The 22,402-nt window shown below is 39.2% G+C and overlaps 1 protein-coding gene across 8 annotated transcripts in view; it reads left to right on the top strand.

Moving 5' to 3' along the window:
* The window catches only part of atp11a (ATPase phospholipid transporting 11A), a 140,165-nt gene that overhangs the window by 110,986 nt on the left and 6,777 nt on the right, over nucleotides 1-22,402 (top strand). For 2 of the 8 annotated variants that reach the window (XM_043691215.1, XM_043691217.1), the window contains exons 23-30: nucleotides 1,169-1,228; nucleotides 1,675-1,802; nucleotides 5,311-5,446; nucleotides 5,830-5,853; nucleotides 7,386-7,451; nucleotides 9,661-9,764; nucleotides 10,817-10,982; nucleotides 15,036-15,150. In XM_043691215.1, the coding sequence (XP_043547150.1) occupies nucleotides 1,169-1,228; nucleotides 1,675-1,802; nucleotides 5,311-5,446; nucleotides 5,830-5,853; nucleotides 7,386-7,451; nucleotides 9,661-9,764; nucleotides 10,817-10,982; nucleotides 15,036-15,113 (762 nt within the window). In that variant the 3' untranslated portion in view covers nucleotides 15,114-15,150. The remainder of the gene's footprint in view (nucleotides 1-1,168; nucleotides 1,229-1,674; nucleotides 1,803-5,310; nucleotides 5,447-5,829; nucleotides 5,854-7,385; nucleotides 7,452-9,660; nucleotides 9,765-10,816; nucleotides 10,983-15,035; nucleotides 15,151-22,402) is intronic. The other 6 variants (XM_043691212.1, XM_043691214.1, XM_043691216.1 and 3 more) reach the window with 5 other exon arrangements.

Raw genomic sequence — 22,402 nt, 5'->3', positions numbered from 1 at the left:
ATAGTAAAGGCTTCAACTTCAATCATGGAATCAATAAGATGATTGCAAGTTAAACATTGTGTCCTTGAGCTAGTTGTATGTCTCTGAGCACGTAGTCTCCTTGCTGTAATATTAAAATGACAGTTGCCAGTGCAGAATTGAAATGCAGCACCATCCTGTTAGTGGATTAGAGATGTGCCATGAAGGGTCTTGGAGCTTTTTATCTGATGCCAGTGTCTGTGGACTGTGGCCATGGAGCTTTCCCTGAGATAGTAGTGCCCGGTTTACAACAAGGAGGTTTTTTAGAGCAAGCAGTAAGCTGAATCCACCAAGTTATCACCCTGGTTTCCTTGTCGAGTTTTCCCAAAGTCCAGCTTGTTTGTTAAGATAATTGGCTGAGTATTAATGATGTGATGTTGTACCTTTTATAAAGTATTTAACAAGCATTAATCATTGTCAATTGTCATCTTACAACTGCTTAACAAGAGTCTTACTATGCCGCTTGTGAAAAGCATAAAGACAGTGCAGGTTGTCACTAATGTTGTGTTGGACCTTGCTGCACTTGTTACCTGATACCAGCACCGAGCTCACGTTGCTTGGACCCCTATAAGATTCCACCCATAGGGTACAAAAGTAAGCAAGTTTGGTCGAAGCTGTATTGAATATGGCCTCAAGAGAAATAATGAATTTAGGAATGGACAGCATACTTTGGGAAAGATGTGAAGGCATTAGAAAAGTGTAGAAAAGGTCCACGAGAATATTTCCAGAGATAACCTCCATTTCTTAAGGTAGATTGGGACTGTTTTAAAAGAAGAGGAGATTTGATTGAGATAATGAAAACCATGAGGTGTTGAGATGGAGTACATAGGGGAGAAGCTGTTCCCATTTTTGGAAGGATCAAAAGGAAAGAAATTTAAGGTAATGGGCAAATGTTGCAATGGTAACACGACAACAAGTGTTTCCATACAATGAGAATTTAGGGTCAGCAATGCAGTGCCTGAGAATGTGATGGAGGCAGGTTCAATCCAAGCATTCAAGAAGGTATCTGAAAAGGAAGAATGCACAATGCTGGGAAGGAGAAGATGGAGGGGTGGCACTCGATGAATGGTCACCTTTTGTTTTGTAAATATTCTGTGATCATACAATTGTGATGTTTTATCATTAATCACATCATTGTGTTGTTTTCCAGAATGTTTGCTTCATATTCCCTCAGTTTTTGTACCAGTTCTTTTGTGGATTTTCTCAACAGGTTAGTACTCTACTCCACAACTAAACTTCTTATGGTCAAGTCATTTGGTTTTTTATGAAGCATAATGCTGGATATATATCTGATCATAACGAGGAGGAGCACAATTGCAGTCTTTGTTGATGAGGAGAAAGAAATGTCAGCAACGAACATAGGTGTTTCAGTAACTTTGTTTAAATTGTGTGAATTGCACTTTTGCTGTATCAAGTCAGCAGTAATTCATGCCATGGTGTTAAGAACAGAGTAATGTCTCTAAAGATTGAATTATGGGTGGAAATAAGCTGTTGGGACAGTTGCCGAGTTAAAGCTGAGCTCTGTCCCAGTAGGTTTGCTGCTTACAATTCTAGTGCTGATGCAAACTCAGACTGGTCTGTCAGGGTTTGAAATTCTGGGTCAACATTGTTACTTTAGGAGCATGCAAAATAATGAAGGAATTTCTCTCTTTCCAGCCATTGTATGACACGGCATACCTTACATTGTACAACATCAGCTTTACCTCTCTCCCCATCCTGTTGTACAGCCTTATGGAACAACATGTTAGCATTGATACTCTGAGAAGAAATCCATTTTTGTACAGGTAGGTATGGGGCTTTGAGCATACGGTTTATGTTACAATTACTATATTCTTCTAATGGATTAAATTCAGCAAGCCATAACGTTAAGGGGAAGCATGTTGAAAGCAGACATGCAAGTGCAGCTCCACCACTCAGAGTGCACAATTGGCTAATTGATCTTTACTCCGATGTATTGAATTCCCAAAGGAAACATATTGAGCTTACAGGTGAGATGAGCTGATTTTCAAGTGAAATAATCGATCAAAAGTTGAAAGGTGGCTCACTGGTGAACTTCAAATATTGAATGAATTGCAAATTAGATAACTGGCAGATATGTTGCAGTGTAGGTTTCTTTTTGGTGAAGGACTCTCAACTTGAGCATCATACAGTCATAGAATCCCTACAGGCAGAAGGAAGCCATTCAGCCCATTGGGTATGCACTGACCCACTGAAGAGCATCCCACCCAGACTCATCACCCCATACCCTATTCCCATAACCTGGCCTTTACCATGGCTAACCCACCAACCTGCATGTTCCCGGAACTACAGGGCAATTTAGCATGGCTAATCCACCTAACCTGCACATCTTTGGACTGTAGGAGGAAACCGGAGCACCCAGTGGAAACCCACACTGATTAAGTAAGCATGTGTAAACTCCACGCAGACAGTCACTGAAGGCTGTGATGGATTCTGGGTCCCTGGTACTGTGAGGTAGCAGTGCTAACTACTGAGCCACTGTGCCATCCCTGCAGATCATTTGCAAGTTTCCTCATAACTTATAAAATCATACAGTACAGAGGATGACCTTTAGTCCATTGAGTCCGTACCACCAAAACTGCCCTAGTCCCATTCTCCAGCACTTGGCCAATAGGTTTGGATGTTATGACTATTCAAGTGTTCATAATTCTAAAGAATTATGTTCAGATTTTCAAATGCAAATACCAAATCACTGCCTTTTCTTATTTCCTACCCGAAACATGCTGTAGATTTTCTCTCCTTGCTGTAGTAAAACAAGAGCACAATAGGTGATAATAACAGTAGGAGAAGCAGAAGTGAACATTCAAAATAAAACTTCATTAATATAGCAAAATCAGCAGACTCCACTATTATGTAGTCCCAGAATCCCAAGAGAGAATGGAGAAAGGGAATGAAGGCACTTGACATAATTTTGCATAACTCTTTAGGATGAGGTGATAGTACTCTTTGGTATGATGCCATGAACATGACTGTGTTATGTTGTTGTTTGACTAGTCTGTTGTACAGCTTGCCAATTCCAGCGCAAGTCTTGAGATGACAGTAAGAAGGACTTTAAAGCACCAACAGGACTGTGTGTCATTGTCATTTCCACTGCCTTGCTGGATGCAATCTTATTTATTTTATCAAACTGTGTAGCTAATTGCAAATTTGGAGAAGTCTTAAGAGTTGACCACATTGCTGTGGGTCTGGGGTTACCTGGCTGGACCAGGTGAGGATGACAGATTTTTTTGGTTAGTTTAGACATGCTAGATCAACAGCAACCATGAATATTGGAGATATCTTTGAGCCCTTAGTGATTGGATGTCTCTGACCAGTTTGCTTGATCACCAGATGCTTTGTTCTTCGAGAGGTTGAGAGAAAGCCAATTACATCTGCTCTGCTCTGCTAAAGCCATTGCTTGGAATAGGTTTCATGTATTCCCATGTCTGGGTCATTGTTTCTAAGGTGGATAATAGCAGACAAGGCTTCATCTCCAATATCTGAAACTTGTCATACAGGTGGAAATTAAAAGAAAAGAGATGTAATTTTCTTCAAACCAGACTGATTTCAGTCTCTTTTGATACAAGTGTGAATTTCAATTGAGATGATTTTATTTATTCCACATTGGTTTGTGAAGTTTTGCTCAATCTGTGGTCAGAATTAGCTTTATTGGTAGGTGATCACTGTTGCTATTTTTAAGTCCATATCTTTCATTTTTAAAATTATTTCTGTCTGTGAAAGTCCCAAGTATTCGAATAAGATGATGGATGTCAGCAATAAGACTATATTTTGCAACTGTCATGATAATTGAAATATTGTATGTCATGTTTCATCAGTTGTGAAATGATACTTTTATAGCTTAGGCTTTTAAGCTTTGAGCACATAAACAGCAAAAAGATTGTTTTCATTAGCTGATGAGAGACTAATAAGTGAGCACATTGAGAATTTTTACTGGATAAATGATGGGGGAATTAGAAGAAATACTATAGAAATGGAATTGCATAGACATCTTCAAATGAAGAGTTAGTAACAAATATAGAGTGAAAGGCTGAGTGAAATCTTAAATTTTGAGTGAATACCTGCTATTTGTGGTAAAGTTAGTATAGGTAGACTGTAGAGAGAGACACAAAAAAATCTTAAGGTTCCTTCTGACTTGGCTGTGATGCATTTGTATTGGTAAGAATAGATTCTCTGAAAACAAATATGCAACACAAATTTCTTTTCAAAAATACCCATGTGAAGGAGGAAGCTTAACTCTTCTGGATTCTTTCAACTTTTTTCCCATCTGCAGCTCCAGGTGAAATATAATTGAGTTAAGGAAATGTGAAACGATGGTGTAATGAATTTTACTTTTCATTGTGTTTTGATTTTCGAGCTGGAAATACAGTGGCAAGCTAGGCATAATCTAATGATGTGGATTTGATGTTTTCAAAAAGAATTGTACTTTAATCAGCCACTTACATCACTTAATTAATGTTAGTGTTGAAGTATCCACTATAATTGTCTAGGAGTTGTGGCAGAACTGAAGAGAGCTGAGGACTGGGAGCAGTTCTTGTACAAATAAGGCAGGGAGCTGTAGGATGAAGGGGCAGAGATGTAACAGTAAAGAAAGTGTATGGAGTAGATAGTTCTGGGGAGATTCCATCTTTTTTTAAAAATAAAAACACCTAAGGCCTGTTGTTTTTACTTCTGCAGGAGTAAGGCCTCAATGCTGAGTCATTTAGGTCATGCCACCAATTTTAAACACTGTGAGGATTTGAAGCTGCATTACAATTGTTCATTCAGTTGGAGTGCATGGCTATTGCTGCTTCTGCCTCAAGAGTTTATTACCTCAAAATTTTAGTTAGGTTGTGGCCTCCCCTTTGGAACATCGGAGCTAGATTTTCAGTTAAAGTCTCGCCAGAACAAATTCTGGAACTGAATTCATTAAATCGGTTCATTTTTGGACCAGTACCTGAAGAATAATGATCAAGAAAGCAGAACAATTTTTTATTAATAACCACCTGGTTAATTAATGCCTGTTAAAGATGGGGCTTTCCCATAACTTAAAATGGTCTGGGCTACCCTTGAAACAAGACCCACATGTCAATGATTTTTAATATCCTTAGAAAACTATGCAGTTATTCCAAACAATAATAGAGGCTTTGCCAGTCTTACTTATGAACAAATTAAAATACTGCAGAATGAAAGGGGCTGCTGAAATCAAAAGTATAAACTTTACAGTGAAATGTACAATTCAGCTGAATTTCCTGAACAAAGAAATGCCATTTTAATGCTTTACTTCTCAACTACCAGGGACGTTGCCAAAAATTCCTTACTGAGTTGGAAATCATTCATTTACTGGACTTTCCTGGGAGTTTTTGATGCTGTGGTGTTTTTCTTTGGTGCTTATTTTATATTTGATAATTCGACCATGACAAGCAATGGACAGGTTAGTATACCACCTCAAATATGTAGATACAAGTTAATCTAGCTGTAAGAGTCTACTGTTCCTTTTATTTGTTGATTTTAATCAGTGGAGCAATCTATTGCTAATATTATAATAGGTTATTTAATGACACATTCAATTTTACAATTTACACATTTGTGTGGACATTAAGATGGTTTTGTACTTGCCTAAGGAGTATATAATTTACTCTGACCATTACCTGCTCTCTTTTTTGCTCCGTTAGTCACTCAGTAATATTTCTGTTTTGGCTTTGATGCCCTATTGATTTACTTAAACAATTCTGTGCTTTTTTTTTTGCCTTGTTTGTTTACTTTCTGTCTTGTATTTTTTTTGCTTTTGCTTTTTGCTTCTCTTTCTAACACCAGCTATTGAGGGCCAACTTGAACATGGTAAGATCTTTCTTTCACCTTGTCTTTATCTCATTTTTGGACAAAATACATCGGACACTTTCTGACTGATGTGATTGCTTCTGAGTAAACTCTGTTTCTTAAAGGTGTTAGTGGGCTGGGTAGTGGTTGTAATCTTTTTTCACATAAATATTTAATTTTCTCCCTTAATAATACTGAGCATTAGTTAAGTAGATTATCTAATCTGATGCAAAGGTATTTTCCAGCTGCTTGTCAGGGACAAGGCAAGAGAAGCTTTGGCTAATAGAAATGAACAAGAAAAGGTTTTAGTTAATCTCTTGGTGGGGTGAGATTAAAGCCCTTAATATGTGATTACAATTCCAGAGTTTGAAACAGTAGCAAACTAGATGAAACCTTGACCATCTTCCTCCACACACCCTATAGACGATAATTCAGGACCTTCCTCTGTACTGACTTTGGACTAAATACCTCATTCAAGTTATGCAGTGAACTATGATCCAAATGCTCTTCATAAAAAAACACAGGGCTATATTTCAAACTAAGTTATCTTCCTACAGTGAGAGATGGTCAATATTCACCCATTTTCCCCCAACAGGAAAACTTAATGCTTTGTTCCTGCTCCATTTTTACCTGACTGTTTAGTGAGACCTGTGATTTTTAGGTAGACAAGGCACTACCATACTCCATTACAATCCTACTTAATAAGGCAGTATTGTGCACCAATGGTTTTATTAGGACCCTATTGTCAGCAATAGCTGACACAAAGTACATGGGTGTGGGGCTACATGAATACCAAACAAATAATAAGTTATGGCCTTGCTGGTTTAGCCTCCCACCTGTTCTGGGAGCCACACTTTAGGAAGGATAGAAAGGCAGAACACAGAAATGATTCACAAAAATGGTTTCAGTGATAAGGAATTACAGTTATGTAGATAACTTGACAAATTGGGACTGTTTTCTGTTGATGGTAGATTTGATAGAGGTATTCAAAAGCATAAGGAGTCTCGACAGAAGGTAGGGGGAGAATCATTGGTGGAAGGATCAGGAACAAGAGGGCACACATTTAAGCTGATTGGAAAAGGAAGCAATGGTATAAGGTGAATTGCTCCCACAGAGGGTCAGAATATCACAATGGGCTGAATGTGTCCTGTGCTGTAGTCAGTCCATAACTTTATTACCTTCCCTTCCTTTGCCTGTCTCGGGTGGGCAGCAATTTAGCCACCCCTATACCTCTGCATTACTTTCCCACAGGATGTGAATAACGGCCAAGAGATAATATGATCCAGGCAAAGTTTTGATGATGTCAGACTAGTTTTATGGTGACCTCATTCTCTGACCAATCAAAAGCATCTCCCAAGTTTACAATCACCACCCACAACTTTTCAAATGCTTATTGATGTGTTGATGTAGAATTGTTGGCTTTGTAATAGCAGTGCATGGACTTTGAAACAGTCCATTAGTTTTTGATGTGTATCATGAGTGGGCATGCTGCAGTTCAATATATAACTTTTGCTGACTGATTTATTCAAAATTTGTAAAACTTACTTTTTCAGATGTTTGGAAATTGGACATTTGGAACCTTAGTTTTCACTGTTTTGGTATTTACAGTAACTCTTAAGGTATGTTTGTTTTTAATTACTTGCTCATGAGCCTGAAAACTTTAAAAAAAGACATAAGAAATAGGAGCAGGTATAGGCTGTTAGACTGCTTCCCCATTCAGTAAGATAATGCCTGATTTGTGGCTTATGTATTGTGGCCAGTGCCCCATCCCTACTCCCATAGTTTTATCATAGCTGCTTTGTACAGCTCCTACTTATTCCATTTTCCATCTGTCTGCAGGAAATGTACTGTTCACAAAGGGGTGGGGAAAATTATAAATGTACAGAGTAGATACCAAACTGAACCTCTCGATGTGTTCCCTTGCTGTTCTCTTTTCCTGCATTTGTAAAGCTGAGATATTTTGCCTCACCAGTTCAGTATCTTTCCAGCAGTGAGGAAATGTGCCCTCAGCACTGTCTTGAGTAACAAAAGCCCACAGCAAATCTGCTCCTATATATTGCCAAACCCAAGATCTCCTCTTCTTCCATTTGGAGCTTGAAGGTAGTCACGTCATGTAAATAAAAGACTGCCCAAACAGTTAACAATTCCAGTAAAACTTGAGGATCAGACCCGACTGAGGAGGAGCACTGACACAAACAGCTCAAAGTAGAAACGCACAGAGATACGCAGGGTGAAATGAATCAGAGACGCAACTAGAGTTCTATTTACTGGCAGAGAGATCAGCAAATAGGGCTGATCTAAGAAACTCACTGAGTTAAGCATTACCCGAAAGAAACTGCACAATTCCAATCTACTGCTGTAACTATTGCATGACAAGAATCAAACACCTCAGCATGCCTAGTTTTCAGGAGACCCGAGGATTTCTGACCAATTTTTGAACTCATTAAGAGGGTGGGATGGTGAATGGAGGCTCTGGGAAGAAGCATTGAATGAGAGGCAGGGGCAGAATGGTGCTCTGGGCAGAAAGTGGGAGAGAATGGGGTAGTGGGTGAGTGTTGGCGGAGAATAGGGAAGTTGGTGAAGAATCGAGTTGAGAATGTGGCACTGGACACCAGAAAAGCTGCTGTGTCTTGCACCTTCCGAGGGAGCTGAACTCTTGTACGTCCACTCCCTCTCCAAGGTTGCCAAAATTTCTAGTGTAGTGCCAAAAATTGACCACGGTGTTCCAGCTTATCTATAATCAGCCTATTGCCAATGTTTATCATAATTCATTCTGTGTTTATAAAGCAAAGGATCCTACACGGCTTTCTTAACAATCCTCTCTGCATGCTCTACCTTCTTCAAATATTTGGGTGTGAACACTTATGGGTCACAAGAATACCATTTCCCTTACAAGTAATAATATTGTTTTATATTACCTCTCCTCTTTCTTTCCACAAAAATGTATTACAAGTCACAGTTCTCTGCATTAAATTTGCATGCCATAAATTTGCATGCTGATTTTGCTAGCCTATGTGGTCCTAAAGCCTTCTAAGAACCAAATCGTTTATTACGTTTCTGATTTTGTGCCATCTGCTAACTTTAAATTTTGCCCACATTAATTTCCTTTATACATCCTGTCATTGCAACAACTCCTGTCATGTGATGGGAGATCTGTTTCTGAAAAAATAATTTTCAAAATTTCCACAGGCCTTTCCCAAGTGGATTTGTTTGGCTTCTACTCAGCTAATTGTCAAATGTGTAATAGTGAACTATTACAAATTTCCCTTATGTTTTGTGTTCTGATAGATTTTTAGTTCAGTCAATGGTGGCACAGTGGTTAGCACTGCTGCCTCACAGCGCCAGAGACCCGGGTTCATTTCCCGCCTCAGGCAACTGTCTGTGTGGAGTTTGCACATCCTCCCCATGTCTGCGTGGGTTTTCTCCGGGTGCTCCGTTTCCTCCCACAGTCCAAAAATGTGCAGGTTAGGTGAATTGACCATGCTAAATTGCCCGTAGTGTTAGGTGAAAGGGTAAATGTAGGGGAATGGGTCTGGGTGGGTTGCTCTTTGGAGGGTCGGTGTGGACTTGTTGGGCCAAAGGGTCTGTTTCCACACTGTAAGTAAGCTAATCTAACCTAATCATTTACTGAGTGAAGATGAGAAGTGAAAACCTCATTAAAATTCAATATTTCCTCAACTTAGTTAGCTAAATGCTTTCCGATAAGGCAATATAGGCTGAATATAGGAAACTGTCTCTGTTCCTTTCCTTTGCCTTGCTAGTGTTTTATGTCTCAACTTGTATCCTGACAGATGGCTGGTTACAAATGTGTGATGTTTGTTTTCACAGCTTGCACTAGACACTCATAATTGGACATGGGTAAACCACTTTGTAATATGGGGCTCGCTGCTGTTTTACATCATCTTCTCTTTCCTATGGGGAGGTATTATCTGGTAAGTGTGTGTAAAACACAGGCTGAATGTAAAACAAAATCTTTGAACGAATGTTTCTCTTTAATATAATGAATGGTTTCAGAAGGATAGAGAAAAAGGCTCACATTTTTAAAAAAAATGTATTTGTTTAATAAAACTTTTTTTCATTCTGAGATGTGAGATAGCAACATATCAGGATTTCCAGTTTGGACTAAGTCTGAAAGCAGGAGAATTTCTCAGAGGGAAACCCTTAGCTACAAACGTGAGGAAGGCAGCAGCCAGGCAGCTGATTGGTTACTGGAGAGCTTTCTGCTGAGGTCAGAACGTCCTGTCGACCTTGAGCTGTTGGCCAATCTAAGGCTGACACCTCCATAACCTCAGCACCTCCATGTACTCCCAGAATGGAGGACAATGGGGAAGATTTTTTTTGGAGTGAACAGAGTGGAGATCTCTGGAGTTTGGGTTCAGAGAGGCATGATGGGGTCTGAAATGACGGCAGAAGGTCGGCTGTCAATAGCCATCCCCTGCCCTGGGACCAGTCCCTTGGTCTTATGCAAATTGATACAAACTCCAACTCTATGCAAACTGAGAGCTTGCACACACCGATTTATCAATCAGGTTTGCTGACTTTTTCTCGTCTCACATTAGGCTTCTCTTTTTATGTTCTAGTAGGTTCTTTACTCAAAGAGTAGTTAGGACATGGAATGCCCTCTCTGCAAGACTCACCAACTTTAAGAGAATTTAAATGATCATTGGATAAATATATGGATGATAATAGAATAGGGTAGGTTAGATGGGCTTCAGGTCGGTGCAGCGTTGAGGGCCGAAGGACCTGTATTATGCTGTATTGGTCTATGTTCCATGTGTTTATGGGATGTGAGTATTGCTAGGCTGAGCCAACATTTATTGCCCATCCATTCCTAATTGACCTTAAGATGGTACTGATGATGAGCTGCATTTTTGACTTGCTGCAGTTTCTTGAGGGTTACTTTTCAAATTAATTTCATTCTCTTGTCTTTGAATCAAATTATTCTGCCCTTGCTTTTCCTTCATGATATTTATTTTCTTCTCAGGCCTTTTCTGAATTACCAGAGAATGTACTATGTCTTCATGCAGATGCTTTCAACAGGGCCGGCCTGGTTAGGGATTATCCTGCTAATAACAATCAGCCTCCTTCCAGATGTAGTTAAAAAAGTGCTTTGCAGGCAACTTTGGCCAACAGCGACACAGAAACTTCAGGTACAAGTAATGAACAGCGTGTGGCGTCAAAAATTATCAGTAAATAACAATATCAATTGCTATCTGAATGTGTAACACATCACAATCGGCTATGATTGTATTATTGTTCTTTATTTGGATCATTGGCAAAAAAATAGATTGTGGAGGAAATTTTGCATTGCGTCTGACTAAATTCACAGTTGTTTGGTTCACAACAGGTTGATTAATTGCAAAATTTAAAAAGTGTACACATATATTGAATAAGATGTTACTTTTAGAATGAGACAGTCATGGAAAAAAACCCATTCATTCTGTGATTGGCAGATAACTGCAGCTCAGGCAGTTTGGCTCCAAATTTCTTCAGGCATAATTTGGTCAGGTATGGGGTGGTAAGTGGAATGGCATGTAGTGAAACCAGGTCTAAGTGGTGAAACTGAAATGCCGAATGCGTCCTTTGAGGGAAGTATGGAGTGGACAATACTTTCACTTGCCATTAAAATAGCAAGGAGCCAGTAAGCTGCTTCTGTTTCTGTCCCAAATGAATTGTGTGCCAGCAGTACTCTGGTTGTCAGTTACGTGAAGCAATAAATTTTGTTCCAAGCTGAGGTTAAACCGTTAAAGTTACACAGCCATATTGAGGACCTGATTTTTTTAAAAATAACTTTTTTATTCATTTGTGAGATGTGGGTTTTGTTGGCTGGGCCAGCACTTATTTCCCTGTAGAAGGTGGTGCTAAACTGCCTTCTTGAAACCCTCCTGTTTTTGGGGTGTGGGGACATCTCAATTTCTTAAAATATTCTTTGAAAGTAGGTTCAAATGCACATGGAATTTAAACTCTCCTTTTTCATTTTGTGTATTTTGATCCCTAACTTCAGCTATTCAAGAAACTCAATATGTTTGCTGCATATATTTTCTAATATATTTATTAGAAACAACATTCCCACCAATCTTACCTTACCTTCTTGCCTCACAAATTGTTTCCAATATACTACTGTTTTTTATCCAGTGCTGGAGCTACAGATTTTACTTCTGCTGAACTGCTGATGTTGTTCACGATGTTTGTTGTGCCACTCCATTCAACTCTTGTGACCATGAACTTTATCCTGCTTTGGTAATCCAGGCTCTCAATTTTCATGCCTCCTTCTCTGCCTATCTCCTTTTTAAACAGATGTTGCCACTTGTAGCTTTGATAAACATAGATTTACTGGATCAGTTGTTAGTGTTTATAGGTTAACTTGCTGTTCCTTGTATTTGCTCTCTGAATTCTGTTAGTTCCAGGGGTCTTTCCTGATTGCCTGCAATCTTTGTTTCTTTACTCTCTCCAGATTGGGCCTCACTTCTCATGGCTTATCATTGAACAGCCTGAAGCAACAATCTACAAATCATTTTCACAACTACTGCACTCCCATTTTTATGGGGACTCCTTTGCATCCTATCGTCTTGCCCCTCAGTTTAAAACCTTGTTGCATGTAAATCTCTGTTACTTGAGAAAAGATTTTGCATCATACTTTGCCAGTGAGCTACCTATTTTTATTCTCCTTCTTGGAATCTGTCTCTTGTGAAAGCTAACATTCCTTTAATGAGCCAGAAAACCCAAGTGACCCATTCAACTCTTTTAATGGCAATTTCATTCAACATGGTTGCTAGAGTTAATCTCTTCAACAACTTTTTCATGCCAGTTACCCAACCAATTACCCAAGGATTCCTGAAACCTCTGCTACCAGATCTACAAAGCTTTGCTTTCTGCCAAAATGGTGACTCAATCATAAACATGTGCTTCCTGACCATGACAGCACTGATGTTTTCTTTATTGGATGATTCCATAGTGTTGGGCATGATCAGCCAAGTTCTTCAGACCCCCTCCTTCGTTTTTCAGTTCCATGGGACCACCCTCACACAGTTACTGGTCTTACTTTTGTTCATCGGACCATCTTCAGCATTACATTCCCTTCTCAGCCCACAGCATCAACTCAGGAGTTTCCCATCAACCTCTCTTTGCCAGCCCACTCCATTCATGGGATCTGATCTTCACTGACATGGCTTGTATTTGTTTTCTATCCCTAATTGTACTTGAAAGGCTGACAGTGAACCACTGTCTTGAACCATTGCACTGGTGTGGTAGAGGTAACAGTGCTGTTATCTAGGGGAATTCCTGAATTTTGACTCATTTTGGCAAGTGGGGAGTCTTCCATCACATACATGTGCCTTTGCAGAGGGTGAAAAAGCTATGGGACTCAAGAGAAGTTACTCTCTGCAAAATACTCAGCTTCTGTCCTGCTCTTGTATCCACTGTATTGATGTAGCTGGATCAGTAAAATTTTTGATCAATAATAAACCCCCAGAATGTTGATTGGAGGGAATTTAACAAAAGGTAAGACCATTCAATGTCAAAAGAATATTGTTAGATTCTCTCTGGTTAGAAATGATGGTGCTATTGGATTGCCTTGCCACCGGATTTGCAGGATGCTATGAAGCCAACTTACAGATAATTTGTCCAGATGTGTTGTTCACTCAAAGTCAGATCTTCACATGATCATTTGCCTGACATCAGGATCCCAAAGCAGCTACTCCACTTGGACCTAGGGTGTGGCAAGAGGCTCACAGGAGGACTGCAAACGCACCTTGGGGATATTCTCAAAGCATCCCTAAACAGTTATCTCCCCACTAACTCATGGGAGATGGTGATGTGATCCACCAAAATCAAAAAGGTTGGTTTGGGGTGGCACCAACAGCATTGAGAGCTTCGCTAGGAACATGCAGAGGAGAAATCCTGGCACTGGACGGCCCACACAACTCTCATATCAATGCTTTACAGACCCTTTCAACACCATGTGCCATGCTTGTAAAAGAGCTTGTACATCACACTTATCGTCCATTTGAGAACCTGTTAAGGCAGAGTTGATGATTATTACTTGGCAATTATAGAGTATGAATGTTACTTGCTATTTAGCAGCCTGTCCTGGTTAATATCCTAGTCTTGCAGCATTCAGGCATAGAAAGATTTTGCATAAGCATGTTTGGCCATGCAATGGGTACATTTCATCCATGCAAAAACATATTTCATATATACAGAGTGTTTCTGTCATGTGCAGGCACGTTTCACAGTTTTCAAACTCCTTTCAGTTTGTCAATGCCAAGTTTTCAATGATGACTACTTATTTCACCATCTACATTTTATTGTGCACAGGCACTTTTTTTTCCTTTTAGTCCTGATGTCTGCAGTGTTCAAATTTTTGAGCTTCTATTTAACCAATGGTTTCTAACAAACCAGTGTACATTTCATTATGTGATCTCTTTCTCACAGGGAGTGAGATACATTGTTTTTAAAGATCTGTTTCTTTGAATCTGCATTCGACCTAAATTTATCTTTAAAACACATATAAGTTTCACATATTCATCTTGGGGAATTGTTAAATTTGCCAAGCAATTGTGAACAGATTTCTGCATGTGTTAAAGGTTTCTATGTATGTTGCTCATGTCTTTTAACATGCACCTTGAACGGATTTCAATATGCACTGTGCTGTGTGTGCATGCCTTCAATATGCGCTGTACACTACCATCAGCATGCACTGTACACAACCGTTGACATGTCCTGTACACAACCGTCGGCATGCACTGTACACAGCTATCGGCATGCGCTGTACACTACCATCAGCACATGCTCTGTATGCAACTATCGGCACATGTTGTGTGCACGACTATCTGCATGTGCTGTGTGTGCATGCTTTTAGCATGCGCTGTGCACGGTTTTTGGCATGCACTGAGCACGGTTTTAAGCATGTGCTGTGCACTACTATCGGCATGTGCTGTGCATGACAGCATGTATGTACACGGCTTTCAGGATGCGCTGTGCATGATTTTCAGCTGTGCTGTGTGCATAGTTTCCAGCATGCTCTGTACACAAGTTTCTGTATGTATTTAAACAGCTTTCTCTTTATATTGCCTTTAACCAGATTAATCCCTTGTGTTTCTCTCTCCTTCTGCCCTACCTCTACTGTTCCTGAATACTCATCCTTCGCTGTTTGTAAATGAATATTGGGCTCCCATGTCCTACTTTCACCTGGGAAAACACAGACCAAGCGAAAGTACATTTCAGCTGAACAGTCCACCATCTTTATGCTTTCCCAGACATCCAGTAGTCTAAGTTTCTAACGGAAAAAAGGTGATACTTCTTGTCTCTAATGTTAAGGTGCGTGAGAGCTGGATTTTCCATGTCATTGTGGTTACGACTATCAGTGGATATTTAAAATATAAAAACCTATCCCTTTAAAGGAGGCTATCAGGAAAACAAATTGATGAGCGCTGAGGCTTCCGATTATATTCCATTCTGTTAATAAGCAAATCAAACCGGTAACCTTTGACCTTTAAAGCAATGTGATTCAGAAATTAATGTTTGAGAATCTATGGGTTATGAGAGATTACGCTGTTTCTACAACAGTGGTCGAAGTTGCTCAACTTTAACATTCTCACTTGGTTGAAGGAAAATTCCTAGGAGCTGATTGCAGAGGGTGCACTCAAAGGGACATAAATGTTGCACAAGATTAGGTCCAAGGTCCTGTTCTAAGGTGATGGCAGGCTTTTTCCTTGCATTGCTGCAGTCCTTGTGCACATGGGCACCAGTATTGAAATTAGGGGACCATTACAGATTATTATCTGTACTACTGTGATGGCACACTGTTACACATGACTTTTCAATATTCTGTTTGTGGAGGTGATGGATTAATATGAGCTTGTTGCTCTTTTGTTTCTTTGTAGCTGTTAAAATAGCAATCCAAGAGATATTATATACAGAAGACAACAAAAGAAAGAAGTAGTTATCTGATAGTCCCTTTGTAGGTCAGGAGTGTTAGGAGCTATAACAGGTTCCCTATACTTCATTATTTCCCAAAATCTCCCAGAAAATTTGTAAAATCCTGCTTTCTCTGCAAGGAGTGTGCAATTGTTATTAAGTGCAGAATCTGATTATCCTGCCTTTTCCACTCCTAATTTTCATGTTCTTCTGCTTTCAATTTTTCACCCTTGAAATTTGCATAGGAACAGAACAATTCGGAACTATGATAGGACACATGACAAGCAAAGCCATTTTGTCAGTGAACAAGATCGTAGCTGACCTCCACCACCCTCCAAATTCAATTCCACTTTCCTTTCAGATTCCCATACCCCATGATATCCCTTCCACCAAAATTCTAGCAACATCAACTTTGAATATATCATTGAGTGAGTAATCATAGCAGTCTAGGTTAGAATTCCATAGGTTCACGGTCTCGCTGAATAAATCCATACCTAAATCCGAACTGACCAGTCAGCAGGTTTTATGTGACACTAATCTTCAGAGTCTTGCCATGGGAATCAACATATCAGCATCTACCCTGTTGAGCTGATTCAGAATCTTAAGTGTCTCAATAAAACCACTTTGCATTCTTCTAAGGTCCAGAGTGTTTAGGTAGTTTACTCAACCTTTCACCATAACATAATTTTCTCATCCTAGGAGCCAAACAGATGAGGTTAGATTAGATTAGATTAGATTACTTACAGTGTGGAAACAGGCCCTTTGGCCCAACAAGTCCACACCAACCCGCCAAAGCGCAACCCACCCATAACCCTATATACCTAACACTACAGGCAATTTACCATGGCCAATTCACCTGACCTGCACATCTTTTGGACTGTCCTGCACATCTTTTGGACTGTGGGAGGAAACCGGAGCACCGGGAGGAAACCCACGCAGACACGGGGAGAATGTGCAAACTCCACACAGTCAGTCGCCTGAGTTGGGAATTGAACCCGGGTCTCTGGCGCTGTGAGGCAGCAGTGCTAACCACTGTGCCACCGTGCCGCCCACTAATTTATGGAAGTACCTCCTTCCATAAATCTTGAACCCATAATTCTGGATAGTACCACAAATGTGGTCTTACCTAAGCCTTATACAACTGTAGGAAGACTTTGTGTTCTTATGCTGTTGTCCAGTTACAATAAAAGCCAATATATCACTGCTGTTCCAAATTGTCTTCAGTACCTGCATGTTAAATTGTGTTTCTTGTATGAGTACATCCAAGTCTCTCTGAACTCCTTGTAATTTTTTTCTCTCCTGTTACTATCAAAGTAACTAACCTGTCATTTCACCACATTTTATTCATCTGCTACATTTTACTCACTCATTTAACCTTTCAAATCTCTTTGCATCTTCTTTATATCTCACAGATTACATCCCCAGCTAGCTTTCACTAGGGAGTAGTTCTCTCACTCTCTTCATCTCAACAATAAGTAGAGATTGTAAATAATTGAGGCCTCAGCTTTGATCCTGGTGGCATGCCACTTGTAAGGGGGCTTGCCAACATGGAAGTGTTCCATTTATGCCTACACTCTGCTTCCTGTTATTAACAAATGCTCCATCTATGTTCATATACTAGTCCAAAATCTATGCACACTTATTTTACAAATTAACCTTTTGTGTGTCTCATTATAGAATACCTTTGAAACTTCAAGCATACTGTATTTACTGGCTCCCGTTTACCTACCTTGCTAGTTACAACCTCACTAACCTTCAACAGCTTTGTGAAACATGATTTATCTTTCCTATATCCATGTTGATTTTGATTGTCCATACTTTGATTTTGCAAATCAGTTGTTAAAAACGTCCTTGATAGTAGATTCAAGCATTTTCTCGATAACGAACTAATGCATTCCAGTTTGCCTCTAGTTTCATGTTTTATCTTTCCTTCTGTTCCTAACCGGTGGTTCCACATTTGCTAGCTTCCAAACACTGAGCCAGAATCTAGGCAAGTTTGGAATATCATAACCAGTGCATCCACTTTCTATACAGCTTTCTCCTTTCAAACTTTGGGATTTAAAATGTCAGAACTCCTTCAATTGTCAGCTTTTAATCCCATAGTTTTCTCCAACATTTCTTTTCTGCTAATATTATTTACTTTAAGTACTTCACTTATATGGACTTCTTGCTCACCTTCTTTCTTTGCTAAATAATTCATGCCTGTCATTTCTATAACTCACTAAATGATTTACGTTTTTCATTTCCTGTTCTCTTGATAATTTGTTGTCTGTGCCTCAAAGGGACAAAAGTTTATTTTACCTCATCCTGTAATTTTTAATTCTTAGAAAAATACTTACAGCACATTTTTATATTCCTGACTAGTTTCTTTCACATTTTGTTCTTTTTATCAACTATTTAGTCACCCGTTGTTAATTCCCAGCACTCTCTTAATCCTCAGGCTTGCTTTATTCCTCTCAACATTATAAGTGTCTTATTTTAAAACTATCTCATCTTTAAATTTCCATGTAAAGTAGGGATGGATCTTTCTCACTAAGCTTTCTTACTTGAATATATTTTTTGAATGTTGTGAACTATTTCTTTAAATGTTTCTCACTGTATCTTTTCCATTTTTTTAATGCTATTAATCACACCCAATTTTGCCTTTTGTTGTTTAGGTTAAATAATCTTCTTTTCAAATATATTACCTTGCTCTCAAACATTCTATGGAATTATGCAATTTATTATCACTTTTCCCAAAGGTTCATTTGCTATGAAATTACTTATGAACTCTGACTAATTATATAGTACTATATCTAAAATAGATTTATTTCTTTTCAGTTTTTTTATAGTTTATAGTTTTGTTTTAAGAAGCCATCACAGAAACAGTCTGGAAGCTCATCTTCAGACTAACTTTGTTCATTTGAATTGTCTATTCCCTCAAGACTATTACATGTCCTTTATTGCAACCTGTGATTATTTCTTGCCTATGCTTTGTGCAGTGGTATAACTAATTAGGGAAGCAAAAACTACTCCCATCAGTGTTTTCTAATCCATGTTGTTCCTCATCTACACCCGTATTCAGTTTATTTCCTTATATTCTGAGCCAAAATCCTTTCTTATTACTGTCGTATTCAGGGCTACTTTCAAACAGCTTTTTGAAATGTTGTACACTGGAATATTTAATTCCCAGTCTTGGTCACGTTGTGACTATAGCTTTCCAAGATTATATCAAGCTATGCACCATTATTTGTACCTCTCACTCTGAGAAAGTGTGAAGACAGATCCTAAATATTTTAAACAATATATTCTTGTTAATATTTTTCTTAAAAATGGACATTTACCAGACTTAAGCTGGCAGCTATTGACCACAGATTGTGTTCCTCAGATATGTCCAGTGGTCATCATTCTCTTGGAAATTTCATGCTCTTGCATTTTGTAGACATTCCAGTGAAACGAACACAAAGGACCAGAGTACGAGATGTCTTCCTAAACGTCAGCCAGTTACAAAAAAAAGGGAAGGCTAATGAAACATTATAATTGAAATGACGCTAATAGCTCTGTAGTGATCTTTCACAGTATGTAATGGTTTTGACCAGATGTATTGAAGCCATCTCTTTAACTGAACAAGCTCTTACATGAAGGAAACTTATGGTTTTTGAATTATTTTAAGTATATAGCTCTGAGCATTTTTGTCAGGCTGCATTTTAACATTGGAACTGACAACAAGCACCTCCAGTTTCAACTAAAGTCTCACTCTAATTTTAACATCTTTCAAAACTGTAATATCCATGAAGGTTACTGTATTTCACATGAACCCATTCTACAAGAATCATAATACCATGCCATCTGAGATCCCATGCAAAGGAATTCGGGCAGAGCAGCCAACTGCAAGAAACTTCACTGCACATTGAGTTACTGGCCTCCAATTCATATGACTCACTTCCCGTATCTTCTTTCTAAATTATATGTGATTATAACTTGTTTTCTGTTTTCTCTCTTCTTTCTTCCTTGCATGCTTTTGCATGTCTACTGCAAGTAATCACTAGGTTCAGTACTTGTATAAACCGTCCTTTTGTTTTAACCTAAAATAGAGTTTGTTGTAGGTCTTTTCAAAATTTAACTTCACAAACAGAGGATGTGAGAGGAACACATCGTATTTTCCTTTGAAAGAAAATCAAAATAAACAATTTAGAAACCATCTCTGTTATGGATAGAAGACAGGACCATAAATAATTCAATTCCCCTCTCAATTTTGTCTGTGACAGTATAACCAGTTCTTCTACTGCATTATGAATGCTTCATGCATACTATAAAGAACCTTTAATTTTACTTCTTACCACTTTTTTTTTTGCATAGGCTGTATTTGTGCAGTATTACCATCAAACCCTGTATCTTTCTGACCTACTCTGATTGTAATCATAGAATGGTTACAAGACAATTGGAGACCACTTTGCCCTTGGTGCCCCTGCTGGCTCTCTACAGAGGCAATTGACCTGCTACTATTCTCCCACCTTTCCATTGTAGCTAAGACCATTATAAATAGGAACAGGAATTGGCTATTTGGCTCCTTTACATTGGTTGGCCATTCAATGGGATCATGATTAATCCAGCATTCTACCTGCCCACTTCTGCCCTTTCCTCGTAACTCTTTGTTCCCCTACTAATCAAGAATCTATCTATCCTAACCTTAAATAAAGAAAAGGATTCCCCCTCCAACCGTCCCCCCACCCCAAAGCTCCCCAGCTGCTCTCTGTAGTAAAGAGTTCCAATGACTTACAACCCTCTGAGAGAAGAAATTTGTCTTCATTTTGGTCTTAAATTGGATGCCCCTTTGTTCTGAGATTATGGCCTCTATTCCTGAACTCTCCCCTGAGGGGAACCATCTTTTCAGCATTTACCCTGTCAAGCCTCTTAAGAGTTATATATATTTCAATGAAATTGCCTTTCATTTCTTCTCCATTCCAACTCTGCACATTTTCCCTCATTTTTAGCCTCACTACATTTTCCCTCACTACACTGCTATATTGCCCTCTGTTTTTGTTGTGTTTAGATTTCTAAATCTCTTTTCACTTGATCTTGATCCTGAAGAAGGGCTTATGCCCGAAACGTCGATTCTCCTGTTCCCTGGATGCTGCCTGACCTGCTGCGCTTTTCCAGCAACACATTTTCAGACTTGATCTTACCTATCATACTCCCATCTCGCCCAGTTTTTAATTCAAAATCTTAATTTAAGTACAGGCCATGTCAATGGAACAGGTCTGTCTTACCCCAGTACTGATGCCAATGTCATATGAATTGAAATCCATCTTCTTTATTATTTGAGCCACACATCCCATTCTCTAATTTACTTGTCAGTTTGTGTGTTGTTCAGGTAACATTGTTTTATGTTTAATTCTAGTTCTTTCATTTGCACCCTAATTCCTCAAATTGTTTCAGCAGAACATCATTCCTAGTTCTACATGTTGGCTCCTACATGGACCACAGCTAATGGATCCTTCCCCTTCTAAGTCCTTCTCTACCGATACAGAAGATGGCTTTAATCTTGGTGTCAAGCGGGCGTGGCATTGGAGCTCCTGGCTGCAGCTGCACAATATTATCTATTTCTGTCACTGACTTCTGACTCTGTCACATTCCTTTTCACTCTTCCCCACTCAGTCCTTTCCTATACTGTGGTGCCATGCGTGTTTTCCCATTCATGCTGCAGTCCTTGTTATTACCTACACAGGTAGCAAGTACCTTGTACTTAGTGAAAAACAAGAGCTGAAGCTCCTTCATTACTACTTCCTGGATCTCCACATGTGCTCGATTCTCAGTCCCCCTCCTCTGTCCAACAATTAACCAAATTCAACCTAATCTAAGGGATGTGGTCATTTCCCAACTCAAAGTGTCTAATTCTCCCTTTCCTTGATACCCTGCAATGTCTGCCTTTTATAGTTTCTTGGGCTACTGCCATTGAAGGTTGAGTGCCATATTGAGGGTGGTTCTTCTTACATGAGATTTGAAGGAGGATAGGCTATTCATCTCTTTAGGCCTAAATCCATCATTCAATAAAGATTGTGGGTGATATATTTCTGGGGGTAACTATTGCAATCTACCCTGATACTCTTGTTAATCAAGAATCTGTCTAACTCTACCTTAAAAATATTCAGTGATCCTGCTTTCACTACTGTGTGGAGAAAGACCTCCAAAGGCTTACAACAGTGAGAAAAAAATCTCCTCAGCTGAAACTTAAATGTGCAACCCCTTGTTTTTTTGGCAAGTCCTACATGGTTTTTATATTTTCCTGTATCTTACTTAAGATCGTATCTCCCACTTCTGAACTCCAGTGAATACAGACAAATCTATCCAAACTTTCTTCACTCCCATACTATGAGACATCTACTACAAACCGACCGACTCCCACAGCAATCTCCTCAGCTGAAACTTAAATGTGCAACCCCTTGTTTTTTGGGCAAGTCCTACATGGTTTTTATATATTCCTGTATCTTACATAAGATCGTATTTCCCACTTCTGAACTCCAGTGAATACAGACAAATCTATCCAAACTTTCTTCACTCCCATACCATGAGACATCTACTACAAACCGACCGACTCCCACAGCTACCTGGACTACACCTCCTCCCATCCTGCCCCCTGTAAAAACGCCATCCCATTCTCACAATTCCTTCG

The sequence above is a fragment of the Chiloscyllium plagiosum genome, chromosome 6 (assembly GCF_004010195.1).
Source record: "Chiloscyllium plagiosum isolate BGI_BamShark_2017 chromosome 6, ASM401019v2, whole genome shotgun sequence".
NCBI classification, from domain to species: Eukaryota; Metazoa; Chordata; class Chondrichthyes; order Orectolobiformes; family Hemiscylliidae; genus Chiloscyllium; species Chiloscyllium plagiosum.
Note: the sequence above shows the minus strand (reverse complement) of the source record. Positions and strands in the feature narration are given on the sequence as shown.